At 38.7% G+C, this 22,585-nt stretch overlaps 1 protein-coding gene across 13 annotated transcripts in view; it reads left to right on the top strand.

Moving 5' to 3' along the window:
• The window catches only part of CEP128 (centrosomal protein 128), a 335,869-nt gene that overhangs the window by 270,325 nt on the left and 42,959 nt on the right, over window positions 1-22,585 (top strand). For 11 of the 13 annotated variants that reach the window (XM_023752499.1, XM_023752495.1, XM_023752498.1 and 8 more), the window contains 2 exons: window positions 3,239-3,288; window positions 16,016-16,105. In XM_023752499.1, the coding sequence (XP_023608267.1) occupies window positions 3,239-3,288; window positions 16,016-16,105 (140 nt within the window). The remainder of the gene's footprint in view (window positions 1-3,238; window positions 3,289-16,015; window positions 16,106-22,585) is intronic. The other 2 variants (XM_023752500.1, XM_014454256.2) reach the window with 1 other exon arrangement.

Here is a 22,585-nt window from a genome sequence, read left to right as displayed (position 1 = left end):
CACTGCTATTGGTGTAGTTTTGTTGGAAGAGCAACATGAACTTTTATGTATTTGGAGAAAATTGGGAACATACTTTTTTAAAACATATTTTATTGATTTCAGAGAGGAAAGGGAGAAGGAGAGAGCGATAGAAACATCAATGATGAGAGAGAATCATGATCAGCTGCCTCCTGCATGCCTCCTACTAGGGATCAAGCCCTAAACCCGGGTATATGCCCTAACCAGGAATTGAACCCGTGACCTCCTGGTTCATAGGTTGACGCTCAACCACTGAGTCACACCAGCCGGGCAAAGGAACATAATTTTTTAACTGCAATTATCCTACTATGAAGTTCTGAGGGTAAACTGAACGTATGTCTATATTTTATCAACTGTGTGAGTTGAGTTTGGCTATATAAGTGACTCAATATCCTTATTTGCCCAGTAAATTTTAGGTAAGGTATGTGATGTTTGCTATACTAAGTTGGCTATGGGGAACAAGATCATTTCCCTTTAATGGTTGGTTGATGGACCCCACTATCCACCACAACAATTCCACACTACCATTAACCAACACAATTCATTACAAGGGGCCCACCTCTGAGAACCACCTAATAACTATAAGTAGTGTAACAAAGTGGCTACATCACATGGGAACAGAATAGTGATCTCACATCTCACAGGTATTGAAGAGTTGCACTGAAGACATAATTTACTAAAACCAATTGGAGTAGGCATCTGTTGTTTTGGCCTGTCCACCTGCCTTCTTCTGTTAACAGTACTCTGACTTTGCATTAGGAAGCTGTTCTTTCTGTTCTTTGTCCAATCCTTTTGGGATTATCAGTGAACTCTTTCCATGCTTTCCCCTAGTCAAGAAGAAGGCAAGAGATCTAAGCTAGGCTACTTAGCTCTTCTCTTTATGGAACTTCATCTTGATGGAGTGACACAAAGATTAGAGGCATCTGGCCTGGCTAGCGTGGCTCAGTGGTTGAGCGTCAACCTATGAACCTATGAACCAGGAGGTCATGTTTCAATTCCGGGTCAGGGCATATGACCAGGTTGCAGGCTCAACCCCCCACTAGGGGGTGTGCAGGAAGCAGCCGATCAATGATTCTTTCTCATTCTTGATGTTTCTACCTCTTTCTCCCCTCCCTTTCTTTCTGAAATCAATTTAAAAAATATATATTTTTTAAAAAGATAGAGGCACCCAGGATAAAATGCCTATTGGTTCATGCTCCCTGCATCCTACCCAGACCAGTGCTTATTTTCTCCAGAGCCTAGATCCTTTTCCCCCACATCTCTATTAGTTATTCCTACAGCCTTCTAATAAATTCTAAATGATTGTTGTTCAGTTAGCAACTGAGTGCTATCACTTAGCAAGCACTAGGCACCAAACCATCTAGAAATTCCATTTATTTAGGTCAAAATTCTGTGAGTTGGAGTTGGCACTGGATTCACCTGGGCTCCTACGTATGTCATCTGTGGTCATCTTCAGTTCAGCTGGGCAGTTGTGCTCTGGACATTCCCTGACTGCCAGTGGAGGCAACATACAGGGTGTTAGGGGTGGGAAGAGTCCTGGACCATGTGTCTCTCGTCATCTCAATAAGCTGGACTGTGCTTGTTCAGATGATAATGACAGAGTTTCAAGTGAAAATGTGTGAGGCCTCTTGCACCTTCAAAGCAGATTGGCACAAAGATGCATTTGCTATATTCTATTCACCAAATCAAGTCAGGAGGCAGCCTCTATGCAAGTCAGGAGGCAGCCTCCAGACAACAGTTTATACAAGCCCCTGACTGAATTGTGTTTGATAATAAGAGGTGAGCGTGCTCATGACTGCTTGATGGAAGTAGCTACAGTGTCACAATGCAACTGAGTAAGGACACAAGAAGAGGAATGACCGAGGCTACTTAATCTACCACACCTCAAGTTGGTTTCTGCTAAAGAACATGATATGCCAACTAAAAATCCCTTTAAAAATCCACCTTAATACATTCCCATGCTCCTATAATTTATTGGTGTAACTCTGATTATGAGAGGTCTGGGAGCTAAAGTCAGCTCCACTATGGACACAGAGCAAAAACTACCTCTTATCCTTAATCCAAGTGCACTGTGTCTTGAGAGGGTTGCTTGCCGCTCCTATAGCTCTCTCGTAATCATCCAGTCTCAAAGGGCCATCACTATCAATCATACCATCTACCAGGTTTTCTGGAGTTTTAGTGTACTGCCCACCCAGCTATGACATATACCATTGTGGTTTGGCTTTCCACGATACTGTTGTTTCCTGCTGCATCTGGCATTGCACTTGCTAAAAACATTTGCCTTTCTGGGATATATATTGAATTTCTGGAGGTTATATATTTCTTTTATGCAGCACAGCCTCTTGGTAAGCTATATCAATCACAGCGTAAGGCAAATGCTAATATTAATGTGCGCTGCTGTAGGTGTTTATTGCCAGTTTCCATCCAAGTTCTGACTCAGCCCAGCCCTCTCTAGGTTTGTGAGATCTAATAACATCACAGCACAGGGTGGTATAGCTGCAGGCAGAAAATTCTACTTGCCAAATATATGCATATATATTTTTACAGCAGGTTCATAAATTAATGTCGGGCACTGAGGCACTGTGGCTGTGCACAGGCATTTAGACAGAACTCTCTTCAGCGACTACCTTGCCTTCCAGCCACTGATTTCTCTGAGATGGTGCCAACCTCTTGGTCAGATGTAGCTTCAATGCTTCCCACCCTTTCGGTGTGAAATGATAATTAATGTGACTGTACAGTTAAGCTGGTGTTCTACTTCCATTAATAACACCCATTATTCCAGGGTATTTTAATTTGGTTATAAAATTTTCTCTGGAGATGTTGGCTTGGGAGTTTAAGAGCAAATGGTTTGCTTCTCAAAAGAAAAAAATGTGTGTGTGTGTGTGTGTGTGTGTGTGTGTGTGTGTTTAAGGAAAATTTTGTGTTACTTTTGAGTTATGTAAACTGGACCAAATTTCTAAAATGCTGATGTGATTTTGGATTTTAATTGAGTTGGTCTCATTCTCCAGTATCTCCACCAGCTCTGGGACCTCCCAGGGTTCTCAGCCAGCTTAGGTTTGGCAGGATCCAGAGCTCTGCTCATCGCATCCGTGGGCATGAGGACATCAAATTTTATTCCAGACAACAGTTTATACAAGCCCCTGACTGAATTGTGTTTGATAATAAGAGGCTACCAATTTTTGCACTGCATTTTGATGGGTATTTTACTTTCTTATTGTAGATCTGCTGGAGGAGTCCCACAGAAAAGATGAAGAAATGGAATCTCTACAGGTAATTGTCCAATAGGGCAGGTATCCTGGTGATAAAAGCATTTTTTGTTGTTGTTTGCCCGGTTAGCCTTTAATATTGTTCCATTCAGACCACGATGACAAATGGAGTAAAAAAAAAAAAAGTCAAAACTTTAAAGCCCAAGTTGGAATTTGCTTCCTTTAGAAGTGTTTGAGAGCATTTATAATCTCCTAAAGCAAGAAGCTTACTCAGGCTTGCCTGGGTGGCGCAGCTGGTTGGAGCGTCATCCTGTATACCAAAAGGTAGTGGTTTCGATTGCTGGTCGGGGTGGTGTGGGAGGCATCCGATGAATGTTTCTCTCTCACATAGATGTCTCTCTCTCTCTCTCTCTCTCTTTCCCTTCTTCTCTCTAAAATCAATTAAAAATAAGAAGCCAACTCAGCCTTCATGCTGCTCTTGAAAGGAACTTTTATTCCTTGGTTTAGCTTACTAGCAGCATTAGGAAATGAAAGCAACATCTTTGCAAAATCATTTCCCTCCAGATAGGACTGATGAGTAAGGATGAATTCTTGGACTCTACATATTCAAGTGAAAGTTGAAAGTATTCTGACTCCATGAATGTCATCTACCAATGGCCAGCCAAGAATATAAACACATATATGGCCCTTAAGACTTACCTTGTATGCCTCTCAGTTCACTATGGATTTATGCACATTTCTTGAATTAGAAAATTGTGTTTCAAAGGTTGCACTAGAATGTTAATTGACATTTCCATGGAACGAGCAATTGATGTTAACTCAGCATCTGACAGAAGTTCTCTTTCTTTTGCATTGGCTTTACTTACAAATGGGTAACTCAAATGTCTATCTTTATTAGTGGAAATATAATCAGTTATATTCGCATGACAGAACCAATTCATTTAATGTCAACATTGTGGATTAAGAACAGTAAATACTTTGGACATTTAAAGTTCTCCTTGGGCCTGGAGATGCAAGTAGGACTGGAGAGTGATGCAATGAGCTGGCTTGAATGCTGTAGGGGTAAAGATGTTTGCTTTGGGACAGTGAAGGATGGATTAAGCAAAGCCGAAAGAGCAAGAGGAATGTTCTATAATTGGGGACTCTTCTATCTGATGCTCCATCTGTTAAGTTTTATAATTGATCTGAAAATGATGAAGAAGAGTACAGCTCTATATATCTAATAAAAGTGGCTTGTGTTAACCACAGTTTTGTGCAGATTAAATTTTTTAACATCTTGAGCTACATTCAGGTATAAAAAGAAAGAGCCCGGTTTATCTAGTCTGGGCTGGGAAAAATCTCAACTGCATACTCACCCTGTATATCATTGAGAAATTACTATCAGCAATGCTGCTGTTATGAACAACAGAGCATCCTTGTGCACTATATATATATATATATATATATATATATATATATATATATATATATATATATATGAGGCATTTTGGTTATGCACCATATTTGCCATTGGCCCCAGAATACCACATATAAACATATTTATTGAGTACGTAATACATATCTGGCCTTTTGAAATGGCAGCACAGACCCTTTTGAGTTTATTTCTCTCACAATATGAATGTTGGAATCTGTAATCCTGTTAAAGTTAATAGCCAGTGCTGCTTCTCAAATATTTATTAAGTGCTGGCAGCATTTTCTACCAAAATGTCTATCGAGTGCAATAGAATGTCCCAGCCAACTAACTATGGGATTTTTAAATGTAGGGCATCATCCAGTATGATATCCAAGAGCAGAAAAGTTCACTGTTGGCACTTTGTAGAGGCAAGTAGTGTCTAACTAATACTCTGTTAAGATCTAAGAAGGAACTGGCACTCGCAGAGAGCACAGAGTGCATAGACACGTCCCAGAAAGCCTTTCATGTTCCAGACTAGAGGAAGACCTATCAAAGGTGCCTACATCCCCGAGTCTTCAAATGTCAGTATCACGGGTGATAGTTTGAGAAGACTATCTATTAAAGTATGCAGGTTGAAGTCCTACAATCACACAATAGCATTTGGGGAGAAAAAGACAAAGGAATTTTTAAATAAATGATAGCACCAAGGACTGGAGGTTGGCAGTTCTTGAGTTTTAAGTCCTGTCTCTGCTTCTGATTCACTGGGTAACCTTGAGTAACTCAATTAACTTTGCTGTGACTATTTTCTGATCTATAATGTAAAATCATCAAACTGTCTTCCAGAAATCTTTAGTGTGGATTAGATTATCCCAGAAGGGAGAGCTAAATATTTAATTCCAATTTACAGTGTTAGCAAATCCCCACATGTCCAAATTGGAGTCAATTTTATTTACTCATTATCATCATATAATTGTGTATAACAGACATTCTGCATTTAATATTATTCTCCTTAAGGGTAGTGGGTGTTTATCTCTAAGCTCTTCCCAGTTCCCTGTAACTAAAAGGCGCTCCATCTACTCATTGAACAAATCTTTATTGTGCAAGGCCCTATACTAGTTTCTAGGGATACAAAGGCAAGCTGCTTATACTGGATAGCTTCTTGCCCTTTACACAGTAATTAGTGAAAAAGAATGTTAAATAGGCATTTATAATAAAATATTTTAAAATGCTACTAGGGAAGATAACTCACTGTGGGAGCATATAGAAAGAACATCTGTCTTTGTTTGGTGGAGATAATGGTAGGTTGGGTGTAAGTTTAGGGGGTCAAAGGTGAAAAGGATGAGCTGGGATGGAGTGGCAATCCAAATTGGCTTCCCAAAGGAAGTCGATATTTAAATGATAATCAGGAGTTAGCATTGGCAAGTTTGGAGTGAAGATAAGAAAAGTTTCAGGAAATGTGAAGGATATGGGAAGGCCTGCGGTAAAGAGCGCATCGGTGTCATATTTAAGGAACTGAAAGAAGTTGTGTATGGTGGAAAGTAGTGACAGAGAGCAGAGGCAAAATGGGAATCTGTAAGGTAAATAGAGGTTTAAGGGATCTCCTAAAGAAGTTAGGATTTTATCTTTAGTGTATGGAAAAATAGTAAAGAGAACAATATTATCAAATTTGCATCTATATAACTGGCTTAAAAGCATTGGGGGCAAGCAAGATTGAAATCAGGGAGACCAAGTAAGCATATATTTGTGAGAATGTTGGCAAAGAACAATGGTTGCCTGTATTGGGTAGTAGCAGAGAGCATGAAGACGAGGGTGTGCGTTTTAATGTATTTTATAATGTAAAAACCTATGGCACTTTGAGATTGGTTGTTAGCAAGTAAAAAGAAAGGAGTTAAGAATAACTCAGGTGTTTTGATTGGGGAACTTTATGGATGGTTGTTATGCAATGAGATAAAGAAAAGTTGATTAGTTCAATTTATGATATTTTGAGCGTGGGTGCTTTGAAACATCAGATAGCAATGTCAAGAGGGTTTCACATATGACCTCAGAAGAGTTTGAACTGGACATGCAGAATTTGATGTCATCAGATCTGGTTTTCATATCATACAGATGATACTACAAGTTTAGGAGCAATGAGGACTCCCAGGGAAATATGCAGAATAGAGATAAAAACTTAAGCCAGAACTTTCAGGATCACCAACACATAAATAACAGGCTGAGGATGAAACTCCTGTAGAGAAGTCTAAAATGTAAAGAAAATAATTTCAGGAAAGCATGGTGCCTAGAAGCTTAGCCAAGAATATTTTAAGAGGAAAATAATCAATAAAATGGAATAAATTTCTGTTAAATGCCTGAATTGATTTGGCTAGCAGTGGTCGGCAAACTCATTAGTCAACAGAGCCAAATATCAAGAGTACAACGATTGAAATTTCTTTTGAGAGCCAAATTTTTTAAACTTAAACTATATAGGTAGGTACATTGTTATTAACTTAATTAGGGTACTCCTAAGGCTTAGGAAGAGCCACACTCAAGGGGCCAAAGAGCCGCATGTGGCTAGTGAGCCGCAGTTTGCCGACCACAGGGCTAAGGAGTCTAGGTTTTAAAATAAAAGTTTACCATATGATGAATTGTAATTTCCTATCATGCCTATGAAGCAACTCTCATGTCTTTTATTTTCCCAAATATGCACTAAGCTCAGTGCCTCACCTTAGTAGGTACTCAGTAAATTTTTGTTGAGTAAATAAATAAATACATGCCGCCATGCCAGGGTCTTATGTATATGGCACCTATTCCTGGTTCTCCTGAAGAAGAGAGAACAACCTATTAGAAAACAACCATCTCTGCCCCGGGGTTATTTTTGTTTAAAAAATTGGGGGGTGACTTTCAAATTCTATCCCCCTGCTCGTACATTTCACTCCCTCCCTCTCTCTGTCCTGCTCTCTTCTCCCTCCCTCTTTGAATGTAACATTGAAAAGAAAGGTCAAGGAGTGAGTGCTAGAGGTCAATAGAAAAGGAAGAGGGTAAAATGGTGAGGGGGGATGGGGTAGCAGAGAAAGTGTTTTCAATCTTCAGAGAATGACAAACAATAGAATCAAACATATTTGACAGCCATTTTTACAATACAGCTGGTAATTCCCAAAATTCTTTGTTGGAGCTTAGCATTGTCTGGCTGTGGTTTTTGTGTATGTGCTATGTGACATTTGCAGTTCGTTACACTGTGGGCGCTGCTCTTCCTAAAAACAAAGTATTGTCTTTGACTGTAAATGTGTGGTGCTGTATGAGTATCATTTGCATATGGGTTTGAGGTAAATTGAACAAGCAAAGCCCTTCTTTAATCCCCTAGAGATCAGCTGACACATTTTAAATAGACATAAATGGCAACCCATTTTTCCTCAATTTAGTTGAAAAGTATTCAGTGACTGACATTTTACTAGAGATGGCTGTTAGTGGTAGGTGCTGCTGTTGCTTTTGTTTTCATTTTTAAATTACCAAACTAACTCTCATTGATTTCCTGCTTTTCCCAGTGTTGTCTTGTGATTCTCGGAATGCAAATCACATGAAAAGCATATCATAGTTAGTGAGGAAAAGCTTTAAAGTGCTACTTAAGACAGTTACTAAACAGAGTAGATACCTGGAAAATGCATATGGTCCTTCTCTCATGTACACTTATCGTCATCTCACTCTTAATTTTATCTAAAATGAGAGAAAACTAGATGATTATGGATGTGCATTTTCTTATTCATTTTCCTCTTTTACTACAAGCAATGTCCAAACTTATATATTGGCGACAGTAATGATACCGACTCCAAGGTAGAGGATTAGCATAAATAAGAAGTAGGTAAACCTTGGTGCCTGGCAGGGCCTCCATAGATTCTGATTCCCCACACTGACTATTTGCACCTACTGTGTGCCAGACATAGTGCTACCTACTGGGGAGAGTGCTGTAAATGCCCCTGCCCTCTTGGAGCCCTGTCTGCCCTCCTTCCCTGCCCCTTTCTCTCTCTCACCCTCTTTCTCTGTCTTACCCTCCCCCTCTTTCATGGGCAGCCATGATTTTAAATTCAGATTTGGATCAGATTATGCTAAAGGAATTGTTATATATTTTTCAAATGTACTGAAAAAGTCACAATGTGGCAATAATAAAATTGATTATATGGGCTACATATGAGTATCAATCACTTATTTCAAGAGGAACAAGGAAACATTTTAGCTGTAGAATCTATCATCTAAATGTCACTGATATTTATTCAGTATCAGTATTTTCACTAGAAATGAATTAAATTCTTTGTTTAATTAAAAAATAGTGTTGTGGTTTTAAAAAAAAAGTAATATATGTTTCCCTAAGACATTCCAGAAGCTATGCCCATGTAGGATATTAAATGGCATTATAGACATGTTGTTTTTTAGATGACCTATAATTCTGTTTAATTTCTCTCCCAGATAGCTTTAGAAATAGTCTGGAACCTTCCATTAGAAGGATTTCATTATTTTGGGCAAATGTTTTGGGAGTGGAGGGGCAGGAGTTTAATTTTGTTTTGGTTGCCCAAGCAGTGCTAAGGCAAAAGTATTTGGGAGAGCAGGAGGGAGAAGATAACCTTTTTCTCAGCCATCATGTCACACCAGCTACTTATGGAGTTGCCAGCATATGGCAGCATGGTGTTTTTAAGAAAAAAATAGAACTCGAATTTCTCAGTTCTCTTGGAACAAGTCTAATAAATATTAATATAGGGGCATTATAATATGGAAAAGAAATCTAGTGGAAAGTTGGCAGACACATCTGTAGAGATTAACTGGGCAAGAAAAACCACCAAAGACAAAAAACTGACATGGGCAAAGAAATTGTCCTGGCAGAGCCTGACAGCATAGGGCATTAACATCTCAATAGTCCCAGCGGATGGCACATCCTCCTGGTAGCCAACCATGTGATAAATTGGACCAGTGACAGACCAAATGGGTAATTTCCGTGGTTTTGCTGTCAATCATATCTGCCTGACTGGAATGACCATAACCTGTACTTTCAAACCACACAGTGGTTTGGAGATTATAGAGATTGTGGGAAGAAATGCAAAGACAGGACAACTAAGAGTCTCTGAGTGAGAGTGAAGGGAAAGTGAGGGTGAAAAGTGGTGCTGTGTTCTAACACCGGGCCTCCAGAAGAATGGAAGAATTGGTTAAAGCAGTTCTTAAATTTCTACTGAAATTCTGATTTGCTTGGGAGATCCTAAAGTACTTGCACAGAAGTCCCAATTTAAATAAACTGATCATTTGAAATTGACTGTTTAAGGTCTTGTTAAACTAAAAGGTAAACTCAGTATCCTGTTCATTCCTAAGATGACTCAGAGGAGTTATAGTAGGATTTATATAATCCTAGAAACCAAAATGTAATGCAGACTTACTTATTCTCCCCAAAATGCATTCCTTGGAACATAGGCAAATCACTACGTGTCTATTTCTTTTTCCAATAAAAGCTGTTCTAAACAATGTCACAAATTAAACAAAATGGGTGATTATAGGCTATGGGAGGGTTGGGCAATACTTTGCCACTTTCAGGAAGAGGTGACTTAATGGCTCATTAAAGTCTCTATTTTGTCAAAAGGTGAGGAGGCTTACCCAGACTTCAATTCTGTGTGAGGTCTCAACAGAGATGAAACTTTAGATGTTTGTATCAGGGTCAAGCAGGGTCTCAGCTGATTAGATCTGCACACTTCAATTTACTACGTCAAGAGTGCTCAGGAGAATGGAGAACCAAGCTCAGTAAAATAGATTCCATTTGAAATGTTAGTGGTCATTAAATTTTATCACCCTATTTTACCTGAAATTTGCAACCTAATTTTAATTCTAAATTTATGACAGAATTAAAGTGGAAAGTAGAAAGCCCTGGGAGGGAAGAACTCTTCTGTCTGAATGTACTGAAATTGATTGACTAGATAATTTTCTTTCCACGATAAAAAATATAAAAACGTGGCTGGTTCTGTTTATTCAGAGGGATGGAAAACATAAGTCTTCAGGATTCAGCAGTCTCCTTGAGTCAAGGTTATTAAAAAGTCTCTAAAAAGTGCCATTTGGAAACATTTAAAAATACAAAGTATAGTATTTGAGCACAAAAGCCCAAATTTTACTCCATGACAGAAAGTTTAAAAAACTTGGTAGTGAAAAATGAATCAAATTTGTGTTACAGATTTTGTAAATTGTTCCCATAAGGTGGGAAATTATTTTATCTGTCTCCATACACATCCCCTTTGCAGTTGGCTCCATGAAAAGCAACATTTCCATAAAGCATCTCTCGGTGCCTTTGTGGAGTCCGAGTTCTGGGCACCCTGGGCACTGGGGCTGATAGAAAGAACAGCTTGCATGTTTTTGTGACAAATGACAATAATCTAAGCTCATTATGATGTTTTGCAGTGTTGAGCTTGTCTGAGAGTTGGGCCATGTCTGCAGAGTCCACTGTGGGCAATTTCAGTTGGGTTGCAGATTAACTGATTGCTTCTAGACTGTTCATAATATGTTTCTTCTTGTTCTTCTCATGTCACCTTCCCAGATAGACCTTAAACTTTGTACAGATAACTGTGAGTCCGAGTTCCTGCAGGCCTCTATAACAAAAAAATACCTTACACTGGTAGCTTAAACTAGAAACGGTTATTTCTCACAGCTCCAGAGGTTGAGAAGTCCCAGGTCAAGGCAGATGCAGTGTCTGTATTCAGTGTTCACAGAGGTAGATTTAGTAGGTGGTGAGGGCCACTCTTCTGATTCATAGATAGCCATCACCTTGCCCTGTCCTCACATGGCAGAGAGCAAAGGGGACTCTGAATCACTTTTATGAGGGGTCCATCCTCAAGACCTAATCACCCCAAAGTTCCTACCTCCTGATATCATCACATCGGAAGTTAGGATTTCAACCTGTGAATTTTGGGGGTATACAAACATTTGATTATAGCACCATGTTCTCCCTTTCCTCTTCCATATCCTGATAACATTGACAGTTGTGAAAAGCAATTTTTGAAGTGATGAAACAGTAGTGTGCAACAAATTTGGAAACAAATGCTCATCAGCAATATACTTCTGGTTGAAACATTTTCCATAGACTCTTAAGACAAATCTTGACATTTGAAGCATTAATAGGGCATTATTGAAAGAAATTATAGTTCTCATTCCAGGGCTCTCACCGAGCCCCATCTGTGGCTGATTTTCCAGAACATAAAAAAATGCTCAGAGGATTTCCCCAAGATGGAGTCTTCAAACTCACTAAGATTATGTTTCACTCTATTAACAAACACTTATTTAATACTCCTTAATTCCTATCAAGGTTACGCTAAATCCGCCCCAAAGGGTGTTGGTGTGTGCGTCAAAGCAGAAAAAATAAACACCCTCTGACTTGTTAATGTATAATATTAATAGCTAATGAGCAATTCTTTTGTGTCTTGCACTGTGCTCAAAGTTGTAAATATAGGTCATGTATTCCTTATGACAATTCTATCAGGTAGATACTGTTATTCTCATTGTGCAGATAGAGAAGCTACTGAGCCTGATAGCTGCATAGCCAGTATGTGGCTCGGCTAGCATTTGTATTAGAATCTGCCTGGCTTCCATACCACTGTGCTTAATGCCTCATGAGCTTATGGAGAACTGATTTTCTGCACTTAATTTGTTTAGGTTCCTGGCCTTTCTTTTAATTTCTTCCTCTTCCCCCACCCCCTAAGAATAATTTGTTAGCAAACATATGCATCTAGTGTGGCAAAACACTAACTGACCCCGTACCTTTTCAAAAAAAGAGATATAAGAAACTAATTTTAAGAAAGTGCCTTATTTCACTAATTTTAAGTCCCAATACGTGGCACTTAAAATTAGTGAAACTTCTCACTGCCTTTCTGTAACTCTAAAACTACTTATAATCCTTTAGGCTCCAAGCTTACATACACATGACAACTGGGAACACTGTCATATAAATACATATTTTTGGCCATTGGCATGTGAGGAAGATTTTAATTCCTGGTGTAAGATTAGGAACCATCCAGTAATCTCAGGCACTTCTAGGAAGGCGAAGGGATCATTTTTCTTTTTCCATTCTGCACCTTTTCTTTTTGCTTATTCATCATGTTTTAAATAAACAGACTGAAGAAAGTTGTTATTAAAGCCCTCCTCGGGCTTCTTCAATTTCAGTTTCCAACCAGGTTCAAAATATTCTGGCAAAAATTAAAGGCAACACTGAAAATGTTTGCATAAATCTTAAATTGTGCAAAAAGTGATAAAACTAAAATGAACTGAAAGAATGACTAATAAGCATCTCCTGTTGTGTCTTTGTCTTTGAATCATAATCAGTGATTATTTTGGTTTTGAAAAATTGATTCTGAAGTGCATTCCTTTCCCTGAGCATCCGCGTTCCGCTCACTACTCGAAATTTAATTTGTTCAAAGTTTAATGTTTGCTGTTGGAAGTACGGAGGCTTATTAGCACACTAATAAATAACATTTAATGTCTGCTAACAATATTTCTGGGTTTGTTCATGAAATGAAATAGAAAAATATTACCTACAAGAGACTCCGTGTCTTTACCACGTTCTGGTTGTAATTGAAATCCCAAGTTTTCATTTCGCTGTTCGCAAAGAACTAACACATTTGTCACGAATGAAACAGGTGTGGGGGGAGAGGCCATTTCTGAGCCCAGCGATGAATCTAAGCTCCTGTAGCCCAGACCTGAAAGAGCTGGGAGAGCAGAACAATAGGGCTGCCATCCACCTGTACAGCAGCACAGCTAATTAGGGGGAGGCCTTTGCTGCCTTTGTCCTTCTCATAGTTCCCGGGCAGTATTGGCCATGTGCTTCAGCTGGCCCAAGGGCAGACCCAGGGGCAGAAGGAGTTGCAGCTCCCTTAAGAAAGGCGTATGGCAAGCATATAATCCCTTTTACGGTATAGTAAATGAATATAAAAATGTGTACCAATAATGGTTTTCATTTGAACATTAAATTTTATGGTGTGTTGTTACACTGACCCCCGACATCTGTTTAGAGTAAGGTTCTGGAATGCTGTGCTGGCATGTGCGATTTTGAGAAGGAGGCTCCAGTTTCCCAGGGTATCCCCTAACCTCCTCCACACACACATCATAGTCCCAATGGTCATAAAAATGCATTTATTGTCTGTTTGTTCATAAAACTGCACTGTTAGTATGTGGTATTTCCATTAGCTTCATTTCACAGAGCTTTTCAATATATATATTTAAATGTGACCTTTCATTTGTTTTTGAGAGTTAGTATAGACTCCTTTGAGTCAGGTGGACCGGGTTTATGGTCTAAGCTCCAACCTTAAATCACAGTGTGGAATGCAATGCATTTAATATCTTTAAGTCTGCTTCTTTGACTTTAAATGAATAAAATTTAATAATGTTACCTAATGAAAGTTTTTGTGAGGATTAAATGAGAACATATGAGAAAGCACCCGATACAAATTTGGCAAATAATAAGCTTTTAATAAATAATGTTGCTTTTTATGATGCTGGTAATTTACAGCCACAATACACATACCAATGTCCCTTTTGTTCCTGAAATTAAATGGTCCCTTTTGTGTCACAGAAACTTTGCATGTGCCATTCCCCCTCTTTCTCATCCTCTTCCCTTAAGTCTTTCAAATATGGCTCATCCTTTGTTTCAGCTCAAATGCCATCTTTCTGTGGGACCCTGACCTGACCCACCTCTCTAAGGTGAACTTCTGCCCCCACTCCCATCACAGTTGCTGAGTATCTTCTTTATTTATGTCTTCGTCTTCTCTTTTGCAGTGTAAGCTCTCTGATGGCAGAGACCGTTATCTTCCCTTTCAATAACTATGTACCCAATCTCCAAAGTAGTGTGTGCATGGATGAATGGATGGATTATATAAATGTATAAATGAGTACAAGAGAAAGGGAGCCAGAAAGGAAGGAAGGAAGGACATTGGAATGAAAGAAAAAATGATGGAGAAAAGGAAGAAACTTATATGGCCCGAGGAATGGATTATATTCTGGGGATATGTTTCTTCCTTTCTCTTTTCTTACCTTTGATCAGTGTGTTTCACCTTATCCTCTCCTTTCAGAATTGTATAGGTTTGCCACAGGGTGACCTCTGTGAGGCAGGTCGTATTTCCTAGGGGATACCAACACCTTAGAACAGAGGGTCATCATACTTCTTGTAAAGGGCAAAATATTTTCCATTTTACAGGTTATGTGCCATCTCACAACCACTTAACTCTGCCATTATAGAGTGAAAGCAACCATAGACCATTTAGAGGGAGATGAATAAGCTACTTTCCAATAAATTTTATTTATGGAAAATGAAATTTGAATTATGTGTAATTTTCACATGTCATGAAATAGCATTCTTTGATTTTTTTTTCAACCAAATAAAAATGTGAAAACGCTTCTTCTCTTCTGGACCTATGAAAACTCTCAGTGGGCTAGATTTGACTCACTGTGACCTGCCTTGGAATGAGCTAGTTTAATGGTTATCTGTCTCAAGGATGTTTGCTTTTTAAAAGGTTAATGGGAGTGGGGGGCAAAGAATAAATTTTTGAGTTCTTCCTCAAAGAATAAATTTCCAGCCCTGGCCAGTGTTGCTCAGTGGTAGAGTGTCAGCCTTCGAACCAAAGAGTCTTAGACTTCATTTCCGGTCAAGAGCAGGTACCTAGGTTGCAGCTTCACTTCCCGCCCTGGTTCGGGTGCATGCTGGAGGCAACCAATTGATGTAGCTCTCTCACATTGGTTTAAAATTGATGTTTCTCTCTCTCTCTCTCCCCCTCCCTCCCTTCCACTCTTTCTCAATGGAAAAAATATCCTCCAGTGAGGATTAAAAAAACAAAAAAACAAAAAAAAGAAGGAATAAAGTTCCATTGGTAGAATTTTAAATAATTTTGCAAATGGAAGGAAAGGATAATTTTGAGAAATCAGACCTTTCTGAACTGAAATCCCAGGTATCAGTGCTTCCTTATCTACAGGTAAGGTTGTAAGTGTTGAAAGTGGTTCTCATTACCCACTAAAACTGCCTGGGTGTGCCTAACAAACTCTCATCTCATTTACTCTTTCATGACATAGACTTTGGAATTAAGGATCAATTCCTTCCAGAAATGATTTTGAAAGCAAGGCAATTGAACTCAATCACTACTCTTTATTTATAATCCTAAGGAGTAAAATGTTTTAAATTTCAAGTAATGATTTTCCTAAAATGTGTGACTTTAAGGTGGGTAAGGAATTATTTTGGGGAACAGTTGAAAAGTACATCATGATATTTTCTCCAAATGCAGATATTAAAAACTTATTTGAAATTATTATGGCCCTATTAGCATTATTTTTATAGCTGTTACTATATGTATAGTACTTTCAATGATTTTAAGACAGTAGAGCTTTCCAACTCTTTTTATTTGCTCACGTCTCTCTCAAACAGCCAAAGCTACAGTTTAAAATTCCACCTTGGGAAGATGCTAGTCAGACTGCAATGAGAAATCACAAGGAAGCTCAATTGGAAGAAAAAGCAGTTAAGTATTTCATAGGTAGAAATATTTAGGATATTTAAAACTAAATAGTCCATTTACTGTATTTTAGGATATACAGGATAGGTCAGCATTCAGGTATGCTTTCCAGAAGTGCCACTAAAAACTAAGTTTGTTGTTATTTTTCTTAATTGTCTTAGATACTAAGAATAATGCACCATTGATATTTGGAGGGTAGATAATTTAAGGTTAGTTTTAAATCCCTTAACCACCTTTCCTTCCTACCTGGGCTTGTATATTAGGAAATGGAAATTGGTAATAGGTTTAATCATGGTCAAACTGAATTAGGAAGCAAGAAAAGCCTAACTCATGTCAGCCAAATATATTATTTAAAACCATTTGCTTGTGTTGTGATTATACTTATCAATAGCCTCTCTGGAATAGAAAGGTGAGGGGGACCTGTGCACAGCATCCCACAGAAGGAATATGGGAATAGGAGTGAGAGAGAGTCTATAATACAATCTTCCTTGTGCTTTAATTCCTGAAAAGAATCGAGTAAATGACTCTGCATGTAAATTAGGATGTGGATTATTGGAATTGCTCAAAGGTAAGCCATTTTATTCTCCGGGTGGACTGACTGCCTACACCATTTAATGACTCAGCTGTGTGACATGCATGATAGTCAACCATCAGGTGCTGTGATCCAAATATTCAGGAGGAAGGAGCTTGGGACAAAGGGTTCTATGGTTATGTGGGTTTCCTTGTGAACATTCTTCTCTGAGAACCCCAGGAGGCATTTGCCCTTGAGGGAAACAAAGGAGATGTCAGCCTCAGGGAGTCTCATTAAGCGAGCTATATTGAGCTATATTTGGTGGCAGTCAAATACACACCCTGAAAAAATGGCACACCCTATTGTTTCCCCAAGTTGTGCCTGACACAAACCTACTCATAAATTATGCCATAATCACTGCTGCACTGTGATTTGCATAAGAGTTCAGAGCATGTTCAGCTAATATATGACTCACCTCACAACTGGAGACATGCACTTTATTTCTTAAAATGTAAAGCCTTGAAAAAAATAATATGATGTGTTGGCTTCTGGGCTGTTGGAATTCTCCCCCTACTACTCTACTTCAGTCCCTACATCTCTCCTGGGGGACAGTTAATCTTTGAAATTATGTTGGTTGTCATTTGCATTGCCCCTAACCACCATTATAGCCTTTATATTACCTGCAAATAATGTTTAGTCGTTCCCCAGTCCAAATGTCGCTCACTGAACTCCTGTTACCTGGTACCTGCAGTTTCATTGTGGAATTGAGCAGTTTCAAAAGTAAGGTAATCCTGTCTTTTGCCCTTCATTTGGTTTGTAGTCTTATTCCATAGATCCACGCCTATGCATCACATTACATTTGTGCTTTAAAGAAGAATCTTAAAGCGATTCTTCATTTTCCAGGGAAAAAAACAAACCTCATCGCATTGCTTTGTGGTCTGAAATACAAAGGGTAAATCTGAGATTTTTATTAGTTTCATACAGTTGACTGGAAGTGTTTACAGGGACTTTAAGCAAAACCCATACCTAACTTCTGGTTGCATTTCCCAGCAGGAAATCTGTTGAAACAAACCCACAGAGCCACATTTGCTTATCTTTCTTTTCATCTTTCTCCTCCAACCAGGAACCCATACACACATCCCACTTCAGTGTAAGTGCAAACTCAGCCTTTCTCGAATGGTGTCAAACTGAGGTAAAATGGTCAGTAATGGCGTCATAACCAACAAGATCACAAACCCAAAATGTAGACCTAGGCATAGGGCAGAAGGATGCTAGACAATAGCTGGGTGCCTCTGGTCTCTGTCATGGCAATAGCAGTGGATGAGAGAACAGATCAGAGACGTGGAGCACACACTTTGACTCTGTTCTTAAATCTGGTGATAGTTTCTGCTCCTGATTTTCTACTTCCTGGGTGAAAAGCAGATAATAAAGAACATTACTGGGTATTCCTTCCATGCAAGGAAATGATGCATCTTTTTAAACTGGCTTTTTTTGATAAATCAAAATGTTGAAGGGTTCATATTGACAATTATTTCGACAAAATCTTGATGCCTTACTGTGGATTTCTTTTCATATTTGTTTTCTCATTTTGGACCTTGAAGTAGTTTATTTAAAGGCCTCATAAGCAGCTAGTTAAATGAGTTTACAAGAATTGACCACAATTATTTAATGACTAGAGGCCCAGTGCATGACATTCATGCATAGGTGGGGTCCGTAGGCCTGGCCTGTGATCAGTGTGATCGGGGCCAGGTCATTCAGGGCCAGGCCAGAGAGGAGGTGACGGTTGCTGGGCCAGGTGCAGAAGGAACGGACGCTGGACGCTGATGCTGCCATTGACGCCGCCATCGTCGGCATTCTGCCACCGTGCAGTTCCTCGCCTCCCTTCCTCCTCCTCCTTCTCTTGTCGCCACACCTCCCCTGGGCGGGCAGGTGGCAGGCCGATCAGGGCCTGTCAGCCAGGGGGAGGAATGGGGCACAGGAGGTTGGCTGCCTGCCCCAAGGAGGGAGCCGGCCCTCAGCCCCCCCTGGGAATGGGGCCGCATCCACCGCCACCCACCCTGGTTCCCCATCCCAGCCCAGGGCCTGCTGGCCAGGTGGAGGGACTGCAGGAGGTTGGCCAGTCTGGGGAGGTTGGCCGTGGGAGCGCACTGACCACCAGAGAACAGCTCCTGTGTTGAGCATCTGCCCCCTGGTGTTCAGTGCGCATCATAGCAACCAGTTGGTCCGGTCATTCCGGTCACTTAGACTTTTATATATATAGATGGCTAAATCAAACCCTGGGTGAGGGGGAAACCACTTCAAGCTGTTTAATGCCACGCATCCTAAAGCTTTTCACAAGTCTAGAGTAACTTTGACTTTTACCAGATAACATGTAATTTTATGTGTAGATTGCCGATTCATTTGGTATATTCAAAGCCAACTTTTGCTATATTCTATAGATTTTTGGTTTGCAGTTTTGAGGTTATTTGTGATCTTTATCTCTTTATTTGGTTTTCATTTATTTTAAATCACCAAACACTGATCCTTTGTGTGTGTGTGTGTGTGTGTGTGTGTGTGTGGTGGTGGTTAATAAAAACCTTTGCTTTCATTTAATATCATGAATACATTTGAAATGATTGCCAGTTTGTCAAATGAAATGGATTGCCATGTGGAAATGCGTGGAGGAGAAAGGGACATATTTGCATTTCATTTTATAGCGGACGTGGAGGAAGTAGCAGGTGAAGTGTGAGTGTGGATGAGACAGTTAGCATTGACAGGAAGAATGCCGAGCAGTGGTTGTTCTGAGTGAAGCCAGGTGGGTTTTTCTTCCTGAAGAGAGGCTTTGTGCTTTTACAGCAGTGATGGCAGGGAGTCACCTTTGTGGTTTTTTTGGTGTTTTTTTTTTTTTTTTTTTTTTTTTTTTTTTAATTATGTGTCTGTCATTGACCTGCAGTCCCAGGGAAGTTTCCAAAATTATTCTATACTTTAAAGTTTCTTCGACTTGGAAGGGATAGAAACTCTTGTTATATTTTTATGCCAGTATTGTGCTTTTTAAATATGCTAATGTATATATGTAAAGCATTCTTGTAAATGCTGCATTATTGTGATAAAATGAAGTCACTAGACCTGTTCAACTCCACTTACCAAAGGCAGAAGAGCTCTGATTATTTAGGCCTATCAGGCCTCTAGTTCATCGCTTAGATGGAATTTATAAATCAATGTGTCTAATTGATTGGCTCAGCGGAATCAAATAAACTGTTTAGTGCTCATTTCCTAACTTAGCTTCCAAATTTTTGCCCATCTTCAATGATGCTAATGAATTTGCCTTGGTTCATTTATAAAGTAGCAAAGGAATATATACAGCTCAAGGCAAGTTACTAACTTTATCATGAAAAGTTAAAATACATATTTATTAAAACTTAAAAAATTTCCTGTTGCAATTTATATACAATATTATATTAACTTCAGTGTGCAGCATAGTGTTTAGACATTTATATACCTTACAAGGTGAACCCCCATAAATCTAGTCCCCATGTGATACCATGTATACATATTACAATGTAATTGACTATATTCCCTGTGCTGTCTATATTCCTGTGACTATTTTTTAATAAAATACATATTTTATAGTACATATGCTACATACCTCCCCCAGAATAGAACTCTGTCTACTTGATCTGTCAACTAGACATGAAATGTTATGTCTAGCAGTATTATTTTTCCTTAGAAATTCAAGTATATGTAATATGATGAAAATAGCTAGCACTGTCCATTGTAACTCAAAAACTGTGCTTGTATAATCTTTAAAAGTAAACATTAAAATAATGGTTGCCATTTTAGGTATCTCTTAGACTTTCCCTCCTTAGAACTAAAGAACAATGGAAAATAAATTATCCAAAAACACACAAAAAAGAAACAACAGCAACAAAACAGTTTACTTGCCCTAAGACTCTTTTTTCCCCCCCAAAGTATTTGAAGAACATTTTTTCTTTGATTGTTGTTTGACCTTTCACTCCCAATTGCCTGCCCCCCTTGCTTTTGGTGTTATCTAGAAATATTTTATACAGGAGAAATAAATAGATTTGGCTTAATAAAATCATTTATTTACATGTTTTTATTTAGAGTAAAAGGACTTGAGGACCATAGCTTGGCTTCAGAGGGTCTGCAATTCTCGTAAAAGTATATGTAGAATTATGTGTGTGTTGTGGGTAACATACAGTCCAGGGGAGATCAACTTTCATCAGACTCTCACTCAAAGTCCATAGCTTCAAAAATGAGAACCATTGACTTACTGAAACCACCTGAAATGGCATGATTATAGTGAGAGTGTTTATTACTTTCAGAGGCTGTCTACTCCTCCCACCTCCTAACCCCCTTTCAATACCCTGACAGTACTTTTCTGGGTCCAAGCGTGGGCTGGTGGGAGTTTGTTGTCAGGGAGTTGGGAGAGTGTTGAACTTGAAGGTTGAATTGAGCTTGAAGGTAAAATTTGCTGAAATGGAGATTTAAACTACAATCTAGTAGTTTAAGTGAGAGTGGTTGTAGTAAGAGTGGGAGAGGTTAAGAAGAATATAATTTATTTCGGTATAATTACATGTTCATTCTATGACATATATTAACATTTTTGTATAGATTGTATTAATGCCACAATATTGGCTTAAGTTATCTCTATTTTAATAAGAAGAACATGAGAGGAAGTATGAAGGTATTTTTGTTTGAGAATAAGAATGTTCAGTAGCTTAATTCTTTTACATATAAGCTGAAATTTTCTATTTCTTGAATTTTCTTTTTCTGAACATGTACATTTTTTCATGGAAAGCTGTCTTAGTACCATGTTGGGATGAAGTAGGTTATAGACATAAGTAAATTGCATCAAAATAATTATTTATTGATTTAGAATGAAGTAGATTATAGTAGACAAATGGGCATAAGTAAATTGCATCAAAATAGATCATTTATTTATACTTTAACAAAATGGAATTTTCTTGACCATTTGTGATAACAGTCTTATAGACTAGATACATGCTTCCTCGTCAGCTGAAATTGCTGTAACAGATTACTGTAGCCTGGGAGGCTTAAACAACAAACATTTACTTCTTACAGCTCTGGAGACTGGGAAGGTGTTAGCAGACTTGGTTCTTGGAGAAGGTCATCTTTTCATTATGTCCTTACACAGCAAAGAGCAGAAAGAGAAGCAAGCATTCTTGTCTCTTCTTACAAGGGCACTAATCCCATCATGAGGGCTCCTTCCTCTTAACATAATTACCTCCCAAAGTTCCACCTGTCCCTATGCCATCACACTGGGGTTTTCAGCACATGAATTTTGCTAGGATAAGAACATGTGGTCCATGACAGTACATATTTCTTCTAAAACCCTGTAATAAATATTTAAGTGAAATGAAGACTATTACATATATTTTATCAGTTAATCTTTGTCAAACACTAAGATATGAATTAAGATAGGCATATTTAATTCAATTCTACTGCTTTGACATCATATGAAATTACTGATTTCAAACTACCTGTATGTATACTTTTAAAATATGATAATCCTAAATAATGTGTGCCCATAAATATATGGCCTGGGGAAAACTTAAGGCCCAAACAATGGCTGTGAATATGTTGAGCCTTCTGAGATGGTTCATATAGATATGCTGTGGTACAAAGTCTGTTTCTGTCTCTATAGGCATCTAATGAGGTTCTGTTCTTTTTGCAAAGGATGATAAAACGTTGCTCAATGGTTTTGTCCAGATACACTGTGAATAGATGCCTGTCAACAACAGATCAAATCTCACGTGAGGCATTGTATGCATTTATTATGAAGCACTCAAATGTGACAGTGCATAAGTCACCAACAGAATAGCAGTTACCTTCATGACTCTTTGGGTTCAAGGGTGACGTTCTCTCAAGTGTGCCAGCAAAATGTGGTTGAACAGGTTATATTGTTAAAAATCATCTGCTTTGGACTGATTTTGCATAATTGATTCATTTAACC

This window comes from Myotis lucifugus, unplaced genomic scaffold, assembly GCF_000147115.1.
Source record: "Myotis lucifugus unplaced genomic scaffold, Myoluc2.0 scaffold_34, whole genome shotgun sequence".
Lineage (NCBI taxonomy): Eukaryota > Metazoa > Chordata > Mammalia > Chiroptera > Vespertilionidae > Myotis > Myotis lucifugus.
The sequence above is the reverse complement of the archived record's forward strand: the minus strand, read 5'-3'. Positions and strand labels throughout refer to the sequence as shown.